The 13,806-nt window shown below is 41.9% G+C and overlaps 1 protein-coding gene across 1 annotated transcript in view; it reads left to right on the top strand.

The window, feature by feature from the left end:
* NR5A2 (nuclear receptor subfamily 5 group A member 2) overlaps window positions 1-13,806 on the top strand; it is a 115,714-nt gene that overhangs the window by 73,429 nt on the left and 28,479 nt on the right. Inside the window, exon 6 of the mRNA XM_044432611.1 lies at window positions 11,061-11,208. Within this exon, the coding sequence (XP_044288546.1) occupies window positions 11,061-11,208 (148 nt within the window). The remainder of the gene's footprint in view (window positions 1-11,060; window positions 11,209-13,806) is intronic.

Below are 13,806 nucleotides of genomic sequence, written 5' to 3'. Positions count from 1 at the left end.
GGACTGCAAGCTACATTATTCGATTGCTATTCAGAATTTGCACAGGGAGCTTTAGCCTTAATTTAAACCATGTAGATCATGCCTTTCTGTTTATAAGGATTGCTCTGCATCAGGCACAAAGTTGTACATTGTATGTGAGGCAGGTGAATAAACTCTCTGATCGCATCTGCATTAACCATAGGCTTCATTCTGTCAGAGAGAAGCTGTTTTAACTCCCATTGATTTCAGTGAGCACTGCATTGCATTATACTCCCAGGAAATGCATCAAACCTGGGATGAATTTTCCAGAAGCTAAGAGCTGCTCTGTATTGCTCCATGCCAGATAATTTCTGAACTCCACATGCCACCTGGATAGCCTTTAAATAAATGAGCATGAGTTGGAAAGGCAAAGCAGAGCATTTAATCACATTTGGAAAATAACAGGCTCAAGTGCAATGGCTGCAAATCATGAGATGCCTGCAGGAATTTCATTTTAGTCTCAGACTAAATCAAAATCATGCCTAACCGGGAACCTTTCTGCCATCCCACTTCTTCGTCACCCCAACTTCACATGTGTGTCTGACGATTTTCCCCACTGAAACCTTGAATGCTGTACAGATTTCTTTGTCTTTTTGGCCACCACAGAAACTCTTCCTTGAACTTACAATTCCATAAATACAAGAGGAAATGGGATGGGCAAGGAAAAGGAAGTAAACAGATTTCGTAACAATTTGTACATTTAAAAAGATGATCTGATCATTCAGCATTTCCTTCAAGTGAAATATCCCATTATTCATTTCTTTCGTTAAATGCTCTCCATCAGGCAGAGTTCATTACAAATTAAAAATGCCCAAGCAAAGGACGTTTTTCAACCAAACTTCAAAACAAAATGAGGAACAGATTCTTGATCATAAGCACAATATTGTGACAGCCCCCATCTGAATGCACCTTGTATTCCATATATGTCAAAATAAATTTAGATTTCCTTAGGTATAATAATGGTGCCTTTACCATGATGAAGATGATCTGCTATTGAGGATACTGAGGAAAAATGGCAGGGACAATGCATGTCAAGTGGAACATTCATTTGTTACTTTTCTGCCCCATTCCATTCCCTGTCAAAAGCAATGCAAAAGTCCAGATTAGCCAGTCATTTCCTGTCCTTTCCCCCAGGCAAATGCTTGTAGAAACCTGAGGATAACATGCTGGTGTTTTTAAAAATCCAGTATACCCCCAGCATCCTGACCTAGCTTCTCTGTACCATAGCAACCTACTCGTCATGTTTAAGCCACCCTCCAGGTAGAGGCCAGAATTCTGCAGCTTTACATCCATCCAGAAGGAATGGATTGGAAATCTCTTCCAATTGCACCTTTACTTAAACTTAGTTTGCATAACACAACACTCCATTATGACATCCAGCCATGGTGGGTTGCTGTGATGTCCAAACCTAGACAGCAAGCCAGCCTGAGAACCCATGAGCTATCTTACCCACCATGAGTTATTGTATCATGTGAACCTGGGTGACCACTCCCAATGTGGATAAGGGAAGTGGTGAATAATGTGCTCGGCAAGAGTAGCAAAGCCACTTTTGCCTTTGCACAGCAGGTGACAGGCTCCCCCTGGAGTTGCTCATCCCCTTCACAACTGCCTCATCGTTCATCAGCATCTTACCCTTTCCAAGACAATAGCAATGGAAAGGATGAGAAGTCAGAGTTGTCCCTGCCTGCTTGCTCACTGGCTCTCTTCCTGTGAAGAAAGTAGGTGGTCCCAGTGACCCAAAAAAAGATGAGGATATGTAAGAGCTGGTGACAATGGCAATGAGAAGATTGATTCATTGAGAGAAGAGATTCATAAAGGGTGCCTTATCAAAGGGCCCTCCAAACCCCAGAAGCTGTATCGCATAGCATGAGTGTCTGTCTGTCTGTCTGTCTGTCTATATATCTACCTACCTACCTAGCTAAATATTTATATACCGCCCCATTCTCATAGACTCAGGGTGGTTTGCAAGAAATCAAAACCAGCAGTGAGTATTATTGACTAAGACAGCATATTAAATAAAACTAAAAAATGAAACCTATTTTGGGAAGGCCTATCAGAAGAGATCTGTTTTTAACCCCCTTTGGAAGGTGGGAATTTGGGAAATCAGTTGCATCTCTTCCAGCAGATTATTCCACAGCTTAGGGACAAATAGTGAAAACGTCCTCTGGGTAGCTGACATTAAGCTTATAGGAGCAGACTTCAGGAGATTATTCCCAGAGGAACTTCACTGGTGAGGCGGAATGTATTGGTGCTCCTGAAGGTATTTTGGACCCAAGCCATCAAAGGCTTTAAAGGCAATTACCAACACCTTGTATTGTATTGGGAAATCTATTGGCATCCAGTCCAAAGACATTACAATAGGTGATATGTGGTCTCCCCTTGATGTCCCAGAGTCCAGTCGTATTTTGTACTAGTTGCAGTCTCCAGAGTAGGGACAAGGGTAGACCTATGTAGAGTGCATGGCAGAAACTGAGCCTAGAAGTTACCAATGTGTGCACTGCTATTTTCATGCCATTCTCTTCCAGGTAGGGATGTAGTGGGCATATCAGCCAAGTAGACACCCTTGACCATGGCTTCTGTGTAGCTGACATATGAAGGACCGGGTCAAGTAGCACCCCCAAATAGTGAACAGCCTTTCAGGAGGAGTGTGACCCCATCTAGAACTGGTTGGCACACCTCTAATCCTGGATTCAGACCCTAAACAGCAAGCACCTCTGTCTTGTTTGGATTCAACTTCAATTTGTTGCTTCTCATCCAGCCCATTACCAGCTTCAGGCAGTCATTCAGAGGAGAGAGGCTGTCTCTTGAAGAAGCAGCAGATGATGGTAAGGAGAAGTAGATCTGGGTGTCATGCCGATAGCATCCAGCGCCTCTCCTCCAGATGATCTCACCCAAAGGCTTCATGTAGAGGTTAAACAGATTAGGGGACTGAATGGAGCTCTGTTTCTGCCAAAGGGGTGGAAGAACCTTCAAATTAGGTATATTTTGAGAGCCTGGGGACTCTTGCCTTTACCTTTAGGTGTTGGGAGATGGAGGGGAAGGATGCCACAGCAGCACTGTGTCACTGCAGGGTTGCTGAGTGGACAGTCACCCTTATGACGTTAGAAGGGTGGCCACCTCTCCATCAACCCCATCGCCGCCACCAGTCGTCCAAAGCATTAATGCTGTCCTCTTTCCTAGTCCTATCCATTAGCCGAGACATAAACGTCTTAAGCAGACCGCACAGGAGGCTGTCCTAAGCTCAACTCAATGTGCCCAAATACTAAGAGCAGCCCAAATTAACACATCTCCCTTCACTCTCACCTCCTAGCAGTGACAGCTCATGAGACCTCCATGGTGCTGCGGCGTATGCCCCTCCCAAAGCTCTGCTTCCCTGGTGGAGCAAGTTGGGCGATATGGCCATAAATCACCTTAGAGTCAAGTGTGCACGGCATATTAAGCTTGTTGATTCAGTTGTAGTAGGATAGGTCTCACTTGCTCCACGTTAGAGGTGCAGGAGTTTTGGTTTTACACCACGGCCTAACTGAATTAGTGCTACAAATGAAACCAGCATTTCCATACGGAGGCTGAGAAATCACATGCGGCGCAAAGCTCCTAATTGTGCAATCCCTGGCAGGACGGGCCCTAGAGGAGTTAGCACCCAAGCAAAGAGCTTCTTCTGTGAGCCCTGCAGCCTTTGTTCAATGTTGTTGTTGTTGTTGAATTTGTAGCCCATGTAGATATTGATTCACTATTTACATGCAAGATTTATCTCTGTCATGCACAACAATAACTTTGCACACATGGATCTGATCACTGTCAGTCACACACAGACCATTTGTGCGTGGCCACTCCTGTTGTAAATTTAAACAAATTCAAGTACACACACACACACACACTTTAATGCAATGCTGACCATGCAGATCACTGTTAACAGCTTTACAAGGGAAGACAAACTGCTCAGACTATTTGTTTCAGCTGTTGAGTCGATGGCTGAGCAGATAACCATGACAGACGCCCCCCGAAGCCTGACTCTGCAGGCGGCCGTCGCCTGGCTTGCCTGTCCCTTCCTCTGGCCCCAGCACCTGGCAAGGACTGTAACTGGCATCGTTTAGGTCTGTAAGCCTGGATCTATTTAGACGCCAGATCAGGCTTGCGTGATGTAACCCGCCTATGACGAGCACAGCCCACCCGCCCTGCATCAGGCGTCTGCTGTCAGCAAAAGCACCAGGTTTCTCCAGTCCCAGGTGGGCCACAAAGGTGGCTGCTTGTCTTGGTGGGTGCCAACTCAGACAAGACTGCAGTATTGACCCGCATGCCCTTTCACAGGTGAGGACAGGTGAGGATAAATATGATTCAGTGGGGTTGTGAGATAAAGGGACACAGCTGATGCTTTTGCAGCTTTTTTTATCCCTTCAGGCAAATTGCTTTAATAAGGCATAGAAAAGAGAGTCTTGTGCTTTATTCAAACTTAATGGGATAGTCGGTCTCTAATTGAAAGGCAGATGTTGGTCAGCAAAAATAGTTAATCCATTGCAGCTCAGTTACTCTGCTCTGAAGCTGAAAGCCTCAAGGTAGCATGTGAGACCACACATGGAAGTGGACTTTTGCACGTGTCGTCGATGTGGGTGCAGCAGCTGCACATCTGGACACATATCCCTGTCTATGGCATGAAGCTTAACCGTGGCACCAGCTCAGTGCTTCTCTGGAATGTGCATCCCATCCAAGGCTATCGGTTGTCCTGCACTGTTACTTACCCACTGCTAGAGATGGACCATACAGTATATCAGGCTACTAGATTGATTGATTGATTTAAAACTTTTATATCCCATCCTATTCATAGAAGTTTCAGGATGGTCCAACAACTAAGGTACAGCATCACATCTATAATTTAAAAAATCCAATTGAAATAGAAATTAGGTCTTAAAATAATGAGAAAATAAAAAGGATTTGACCTGGCGCTGAAAAGAATAAAGAGACGGTGCCAGGCTCACCTCTCTGGGGAGTGTGTTCCACAACTGGGGCGCCACCACGGAGAAGGCCCTTCTCCAGGTAGCTACTCTCCTAATCTCCTTCAAGGAGGGCTCCTAAAGAAGGACCTTTGACCCAGATCTTAGGGGGTGGGCAGGCACATAGGGAAGGAGATATCCAGGTCCTTCTGGATATCTCAGAAAACTGCTTCCAGTCCAAGAGACAAATTCAGTTTTGGAGAACTTCTAAGGGGCGCATCCCAGTGGCAAGTGAGGCCAAAGGTAGAAGGGCTCAGGAACCCAAATCCCCAGCACTGGGTTTGGCCCTCCTGGCTAGTCTGTATAACCAGTTTCACAAAGGTCACTGCTCATAGCACCTTTCATCTGTTTGGGAGGAGGGACGATGTGAGGGTGAGCATCAGGGGCAATGATTGTCTCCAGCTAGAAATATCTGCACTCTGGGGAATATACCGTTACCTCTTTTGAGACCACCTTCTGTTGAACATCATGGAAAGGAACTGTCTCTAGAAGAAGCCAGAAGCACCAGGAAATTGCAACTGGCTTTCTTCTTCTTCATAATGCAGCATGGCTCTATAAATGAATAGCATGTTTTATCGCACTTTGAAGAGTTATCAGTTTTACTATTTGCATATTAGAACTAATTAGCAACCTCTATAACATTATCCTGAGGGAAACCTCTGCTGGCAACTTAATTCATTATCTTCTATTATTGGCATATCATGTTCAAATGACAGGCATCGCATACTGTACAAGTCATCACAATTTTAATTAATTTAATGAAAACTGATTTCACTGCGCCTGCTGTCTCTGTCTAGAATGAACCAATTTCCAGTGTTTAAATATGAAAGTGCTCTGCTTCCCCAGTACCACCACACACACAAAGTACTTGCTGAAGAAACTATATTTATACAATATTAAAAGAATTATACTTGTAGATAAAATGTAATCTGCAATAACTTAAATAATCTGCATAAAGTGCTCAGTTAATGAGACAAATTTGTATTGGTTGCATACTAAATTAATTTTACAGTCAATATAGTCATGTGTAACTGAAAACACTGCTTGAAGAGAGAAGGTTATTTAAGAACCCAGTGTTAATTCACCTGCACGATCTTCTTGGCAGAATCTGGCACTGTTGTTTCTTGCTAATGTACATAACACCATGACTTTGTCACTCTGCTCCAGCATGAAGACCAGATCCTGGTCAAAACATGGAGGGAGCAACTTAAGTTGACGTTGCCTTCTTTACAACAAAAGAGGTAACATACAATAGAAAGACAAAAGCACAATTACAAATATAAAAATAGACCCCAAAAATGTAGAGCACAGCAATATCTTAGAGCATTAATGGTAACAACAGAGAGGACATTCTGATGTCATGAATCATTAATTTTAAACATTCTCAGGTCTGAAATCAGATACAGTTTTTACCAAAATTTGATACTATTTGCACTAATACACATTAGCACTAATTTGCATTCATTAATGTGCTCTTGTACAAGGGTACATTAGTGCTGATCTGAATTAGAGCCTGTAGAACAGAATTATGGTTTAAGAAAAAGTTCTGTCAAAGAGCAAAGGACAAAGATGCCCAACAAATCTCAAAATATAGATGGAAGAAAATTTATAGAACAAATCACCATTTAACATGGTGGAACCTTAAAAAATGATGATAGCTATATACTCATGCTACTTCCAACTTTCTGAAACAGTCCACTGTCTGTTTCTAGTTTGAGAAGTGTCAAGTAGTATTTATATAACATCACAGCAGTATCCATAGAAAAAGCCAAGTCTGCTCTGTAGCCTCCAGTCCAGACAGTTGTGTTAGACTGCAATTCCCAGTATCCCCATGCCAACTAATTGTCACAAGGACCAGGAAGGCTGGAAGGTCACCAAGTTGTGGAAGACTGCTTCAAATCTTTGATGATCTTACTCACTTTATTCATTTTCTTAGTTACTTAGTTATTTATTTATTAGATCCATACTCTGTCTTTTCACTCTAATAGCTTTTATCAGGTTCATACCTGAATACACGTATGGATGTATGAAGACCTTCCCATTAAATTCATTTCCCTATTGTTAGTTTCTAAGATGTGATTTTGTCTCCTGAGACAAGTTACTCAGAGTTACCGTTTTTATTCAAAGACAATAGACAGTATTCAACATGGCTGGTTCACGTTTGTTGTCGACATACCGCTGATGGAAGTGACCTTTGGCAGTATGATGACAGTGCAGACTAGCATGGCGGGTTTCTGGAAAGCAGAATAGCAGAGCTGGATCCTGCCCACTGATGCACGGCCATGGGCACACTTACCATAAAAGGAAACATAATTTGCTCATCCAGTTAAGAATTCTTCACTCCAGTCAGGTGAAACTTCTCACTTCTTTCAAGATCTCATTGGAAAGAATGAGATCTTTGCATTGCATGTTTGCATCGTTGCTCACAGGCCTCCATCTTGGGAAAATGCCTCTGTAGGGTGCATCCTGCTATCTGTCATGGCAGGTGCATCACTGTCTCATATTCCCTCCTCCAAGTGGCTGTTTTCACATGTCCTCCAGCAGTTTTTTTAGGCCATATGAAGCTGCTACAGCCAAGAGGAACATCTGCACCAAAGGGTGCTGTGATGTGAGTTGGAGCACTGGGAGAAGAAACTCCATCTGTACTTCATCCTTGCCTACCAGCTCCCTGGGCCTTGCCACTCCCCTCCCAATCCCCTCCTCCATGGATTCCAGGACTCTCACATGGTGCCATCCACCAGCACCAGATCCAAAGCAAACATATTTATTTATCAAAAAATAGGAAAAAATCTTCTGTATAATAGTCAAAAGAAATGGATAGAAAAATGAAACCAAGATGTGAGTGAGAAAGCAATGTTGAATAAGGGTGGCTACTAACTCTCTAGCAGTTTTGCTTCTTCCAACATGCTTATCTTGTTTCAGATCCAAACTTCCCTACTGCTTGGTTTGGAAAACAGCCACAAAAGGGTTCTAGTGGCATCCTTCTGCCAGCAAGAGCATTGCAAACAGGAACTTTACATTTTCTCCAGAAAGTAAAGAGTTAGATTAACCTAAATCAGGACCCACACAGAGAAATGTCAGCATTTAGATGGCTGAGTCATGTGAACTACACCAGACAGAACGTAAATATCAACTCAGAATCAATCTCAATTTAAATATCAAAAATACTAAAATTCATTATACTATAGTTCATGTACCAGCTCAGCACACATTACATGCAAGGGCATGATAAAAGCAATGGATTCTCCTAATACATGAACTTCAGGTTCCAGAAACATACCTACAGATAAGTATATTCCATTCGGAATAGCAACAGTCCTTGTATGAACCTTGTTACTGCGTATGAAGGTCGATGAAGATGTTATGAATGATCAACAAGAGCCTGGTATTTTCCAGGCATATTTTTAGCATTCTCCTGTAATAATCTCCTGGATGAATTATACTACAACTTCAATTCTCCCCCGTCAGTGACCATGAGCCATGGGAAATGCAGCCCAACACCTCTGGATGGCTCCAAGTTTGGGGAGGCTGTGCACAAAGGATTCTTTGCAAGTTATAGGTCTTAAGTATCTGAATAATATTTTCCTGTAGGTCACGTTCAGAAGCAAAACACAGCCCTCATTTTCCCACTGTGGCTTTAAATCATACATTCTGGGCTATGTGTTTGCTCAAAAAGCTGCCTTTTCTCATAGACAAGTAGCCCATAGATTAAGCAGAGAAGTTAATATTCACTTTAATAGGGACTCTCCCCCCACCCCCTGCCCTTAGAAGAGACATTAACCGGGCCTTTTTCATGCACAGTTGAGTTTATATAAACTGATTGACACCTTTGGGGGTCCTCTTTCCACTGACTCATAATTTTGCTCACTCGTGAAAAAGGTTTTCTCGGTGCTCTGTATTCTCTAGTTAAAGCCGAAAATTCAACTCATCATATTTACACAATAAAAAAATCCATTCTGCCTTGTTTTTAATTGCAAATCTGACTCAAGGGACCGATTCTCCTGCTTAGGAGGCACCCCTGTGCCTTCTACTAGGGAACCAAGTGCAGTCAATTATGGTAATGAAATGTCAATAAATATAAAAATTTAATACAGCCAGCTCTGGGTGAGTGGCAGATGAAGACTTGCCTCCCAGATAAATTTGCTGGTTCCGCAAATATTAAATGCATCTGAAAGAGGAGCTCATGGCCTGAGAGCCCTCCAGTAGCAGAGGGTGGGAGAATCTACCTACTGGGGTTTCCCATTATGTTATCATTGTAATCACACAGGAACACTGTTATTCATGAAATTCAGCTGAACATCTTAACTTATTACTATGAAGTGGAGAGCATCCTTTCTCCCTTACAGCAACTACAAGTGGTTAGTTGACCAAGGGATTTCCACTACCCATTTCCACTCTCACCTGTTCCCAACAAATCACAGGGAAAAAAATTAAACCATGGATGAGAAATGCAGTCAAACCTTTCTGTAATGAACGAGTCACAATCCTCGGCTCCCTGTTGAGTTCCTGCTAGGGGGAAAACCTGGGTTTGTGATGTCATTTTTTTTAATGGCTGTAGGAAAATGAGCTATAATCCAGGAAGCTTCTGGTGCAAACCTTACCTAAGCCATACAATTATTTGTCTTGTGTAGGGAGGTTCAAAATATCTTTAATCTGCCTGTTTCATGGATCTTCCGTCAAACTTTTTTCATCCACTGATTGCCAGAATCAGATTTTCTTTTTGGAAAAGTATGCAAAAATAACAACAGCCACACCAAAATCCACTGCAATTCATACAACTTTTTCTGACATGTAACATCTTGCGTGTCTTTCTGAACATATGATCAGTACACACACACACGCACGCACATATGCACACACAGAGAGTGCTACATAGCAGAGGTTCCACACAGAGATCTACAAATCACGCGGGTTGTTTTGTTTTTTTATATCACTATATTTTCCAATAACTTCCATATTTCCACACACAAAAACGAAATTGCATAGAAATCCAGGCAGTTTAAGAAATGCTCCACATGACCTGAAAGATCTAAGTTGGTATATCAGTCAGATTCATAGAGGTCCAAAGTCACTTGGATCCATTTTAGATTTCTCTGATATTCCTAGACTATTGCTGCAATCCTGTTACCATTTTCCTTAGAAAAAGACCCATTAAAATTTTTGCTAGTTCCATTGCCCCCTACCCTCTGAAGTGGACAACATTTCTGGGCTGCTGAACATGTACAGCCCTCATTGGCATGTTTTGCCCTTTTCTATTTATTTAAAACTTTGTGTACTGTCCCATCACTGACGTTTCAGGATGGTTCACAATAACAACAATCCCTCACAGACTTTAGATTTCTTCCTTTCTTGGGATTACCCCAGGGTGCTGCTGATATTTCCCCATCCTTGTGTATGGACACTTTCTTTTGAACTGCATAAGAACCAACATTCCAGCCTGAACATCAGAAACAGGAGAAAGTATTCTGGAACAGCAACATTCGAAACACAACAAAATGAGGCACACCACACATCGGCACAATGCAAGCAGCCAGTAAAGAGAAAGCTCCTTGGTGGGATGCTGTTGTGTGTGTGTGTGTGTGTGCGCGCGTGCATCATGCGTGCATATTTATGAGAGCAATACTTGTACCATACCTTGTAGGAAGACCTAACTAAGATGCTCACAGTGTTGACCTCACTTTATCTGTGCAACAGTCATGTTAAGTAAGCCAGGCTACATACACAGAGAGCTTTGAATACATATGGAATGAAATGAAATTAACAGAGATAATTAATTGTGAGATTAAATGTATGGTTGCATTTAATATGTCTAGCTTTTTTTCTTTTTCTTGAGAAAGAGCAGTTGTGGCAGGGGCAGATTAGTTTGAAATTGCTGAACTAAGGGTGATTTTTTTAAAAAATCCCCTGCATCCCTACTGGCATAATATCTAAGAAAGACCTTCCTCCTTCAGAATTGCTTTTAGAGTACTAAATGACTCTGTCTAAGACAACTATGGGATGGGGATGCACTTTCTGGTTACAGTGACCCAACAGAAATGCAATATTCTTTTGCAGGTGGATTACTCAATCATAGCATCTCAAGCAGGAGCGACACTCAACAATCTTATGAGCCACGCACAGGAGCTAGTAGCAAAACTACGGTCGCTGCAGTTTGATCTACGAGAGTTTGTGTGTCTCAAGTTTCTGGTGCTTTTCAGTTTAGGTAGGTATTCTTATGATTTCATCAGGATATGGAGGACCGTGACTGATTTGTTCCACTGTTTTGCTGTTGTTTCCCATGCACAGATCCCCACTATGAGCTGATCCTTTTCACTCAGAGAGGCCTGGGAAGTGACAGTGTCATGGCCACCTTTCTTCTCCTTTAGGAAATACTATATGTTAGCAGCAGTGTAAACCCTTATACATATAGGGAAAGATCCTCCATGGATTTCCCCTGACAATCAGTAACCCTTTGAAAGGGGTATACAACTGCAATAAATAAATAAAGAAAGAAAGACAGACAGACAGACAGACAGACAGACACATTATTAGGTGCATCTCATCTGGGAACCATTTCCAAATGAAACTTTTAGAACGAGATGGGAAAGGGGTGGCACCATGGAAATGCACTGCCGAAACAGAAACTGAGCACATGAAGATGAAAGCTTCTTAACCCATTCCTTTACTGGCTGTGCTAACGTTCCATCTGCAGCAATGAAAAACATAGTGGCCATTAAGAATGTGGCTACCAGCATACCACGGTTTGTGCTCAATCCCACCTCCTCAGTGTTGAACTCCCACTCCCCCTATTCCACTTGCATGTACGGACAAGAGCAAAGGTTCCCCAGTTTGAAGGATGGTGGAATTTGTGGAAGGAGGGCTGGAGAATTTCCATCTTCCTGTACCCCCACCTGTATCCTAACCATGATCAGTACATGCTGTGATCATGCATAAGAACAGCGGAGTAGCAACTATCTGAAGCTACATAGCAGGAGGTTTTATCTCTTAACTGCTCGTTACATGTGCCATATGTACATAGGACTGTATTCTGCACAGAACTCCTGTCAGAATCTTTTGGTGCATTTCCCTGAGCAAAGGGTAATGCAAAGAAAGGATGCAAATCAATTGGGCTTGTATCACAGAATATATTAATGACCAGGAACATTTGTTTTATGGTATTTTTCAGTTTTAAAATTTTAAGCTCAGGTTTGGAAATTAAAAATAAGTGGCCATGGTAGAATGAATGGTATAATATGGATTCTGATGCTCTGTAAGGCAAGATTATAGTACACGTGCCTCTTTCCCATCCACACTCACTGTTAAAGAGTTTGCTTGTCCATTGCTTGATCTATTTCAGCATGTTGGAGGACCTTCCAGAACAAGTTGGGAAGTGGCACTAGGCCTCTCAGGTGGAATTACCTTTTTCCTTCTTTCCTCTAGTAGGGGGCTTGACTAAATCTCTGACCTGACCTGCCCTCAGGTAGAAGGAGCTCTTCTACTCTAGCGAGTGTGGATCCAACCAAGAGCTTTGTAGAAGTCCTAAATTAAGTCCATGGATTCTGCACCTTAATACTGCATCCATACATAAACAAAAAATAGGGACATTTTCCTTAACATCTGTGCTTCTTACCTACCATATTCAACCATGCATTTAAAAAAAAACTGGGACAAAGTCAGGCATTTGCTAGGCTTTCGGGTTTTGGCTCTAAATCTGAGATTGTCTCTTCCCAGATATTTATGATCAGGAAAGGTGAAGCTGCCCTGGTGGGAATTAATCTTTTCCCACAAATTAATTGGGTAGACAGCAAGACATCTCTTACCATAGTTTTGCATGTTAGGTATTTTCACACACATTAGGCAGTGCAACCGAAATGTCTAAGGAGCCATGTAGCTTGTTCTGTGATGAAATATTTAAAGCGATCTTTCTCACTTCAGTAGTATTTTAAATTAGCTGAATATCTGAATTGCATTTGAAAAATGCTCACGTTTACTTTAAACCGTTTTTACGTTTGATCACTTTCATCAGCCACTTCAAGTACTTAGCATTCATTTAGGTTGTCTTCGGCGCCCTGCCCTGATATTTCAGGCTGTTTGGCAAGAAGAGGAGACTTCGTTTCAAGGGGAAAATAGAGCAAATGTCTGCACTTAGGCACTTCTTCAGAATATTTATTGAACATTTATATCCCACCTTTGCACTTATGAGGGTCCGCCAGGGAGCTAACAACAAAATAAAACAAGTACGTAAAGCAAGAGCAAACAATACTAATCAAGAAGCAATAAATGATCAATAATCAAACTAGAACTAATGGCCAAAAAGGGCATGACAGAGAAGGGACAAACACACAAGACAAGACACATGAACACACAAGAAAAGAGGCATTAACTTCATTTGCTTCATAATATCATATTATAATATATGATGGATTTTTATTTATTTATTTAAAATATTTCCATGCCTTCCTAAATCGCAAAAAAAAAAAAGGCTTTTTATCTTATTGTTGGTTTTATTGTGGAAATGTACACTGCTCAGAGAGCCCAAGTAGGGCTATAGGCATGGTTCATAAATTTAAATAATAAATAAGGTCAAATTCTCCCTGAAGCAACATCACTTTTCATTTTCATGCATCTTGACCATGAGAAACCAAATGAATTTCTCTTTGAAGTGCTTTGCATGTTCTTGGCACCACCACCAAGAAGACCGGGTCTTGCTAAAACCTGAATTAGTCTCAACTAATTCCAAAGATGCATTTCCATTGATTTTTCTGGTGATGTTCAACACCACCTGATGGGGTGGGAAACAAAAGAGTGGGCAATGAACCTT

The sequence above is a fragment of the Varanus komodoensis genome, unplaced genomic scaffold, assembly GCF_004798865.1.
Source record: "Varanus komodoensis strain SLA01 unplaced genomic scaffold, ASM479886v1 scaffold24, whole genome shotgun sequence".
NCBI classification, from domain to species: domain Eukaryota; kingdom Metazoa; phylum Chordata; class Lepidosauria; order Squamata; family Varanidae; genus Varanus; species Varanus komodoensis.
The sequence above is the reverse complement of the archived record's forward strand: the minus strand, read 5'-3'. Positions and strand labels throughout refer to the sequence as shown.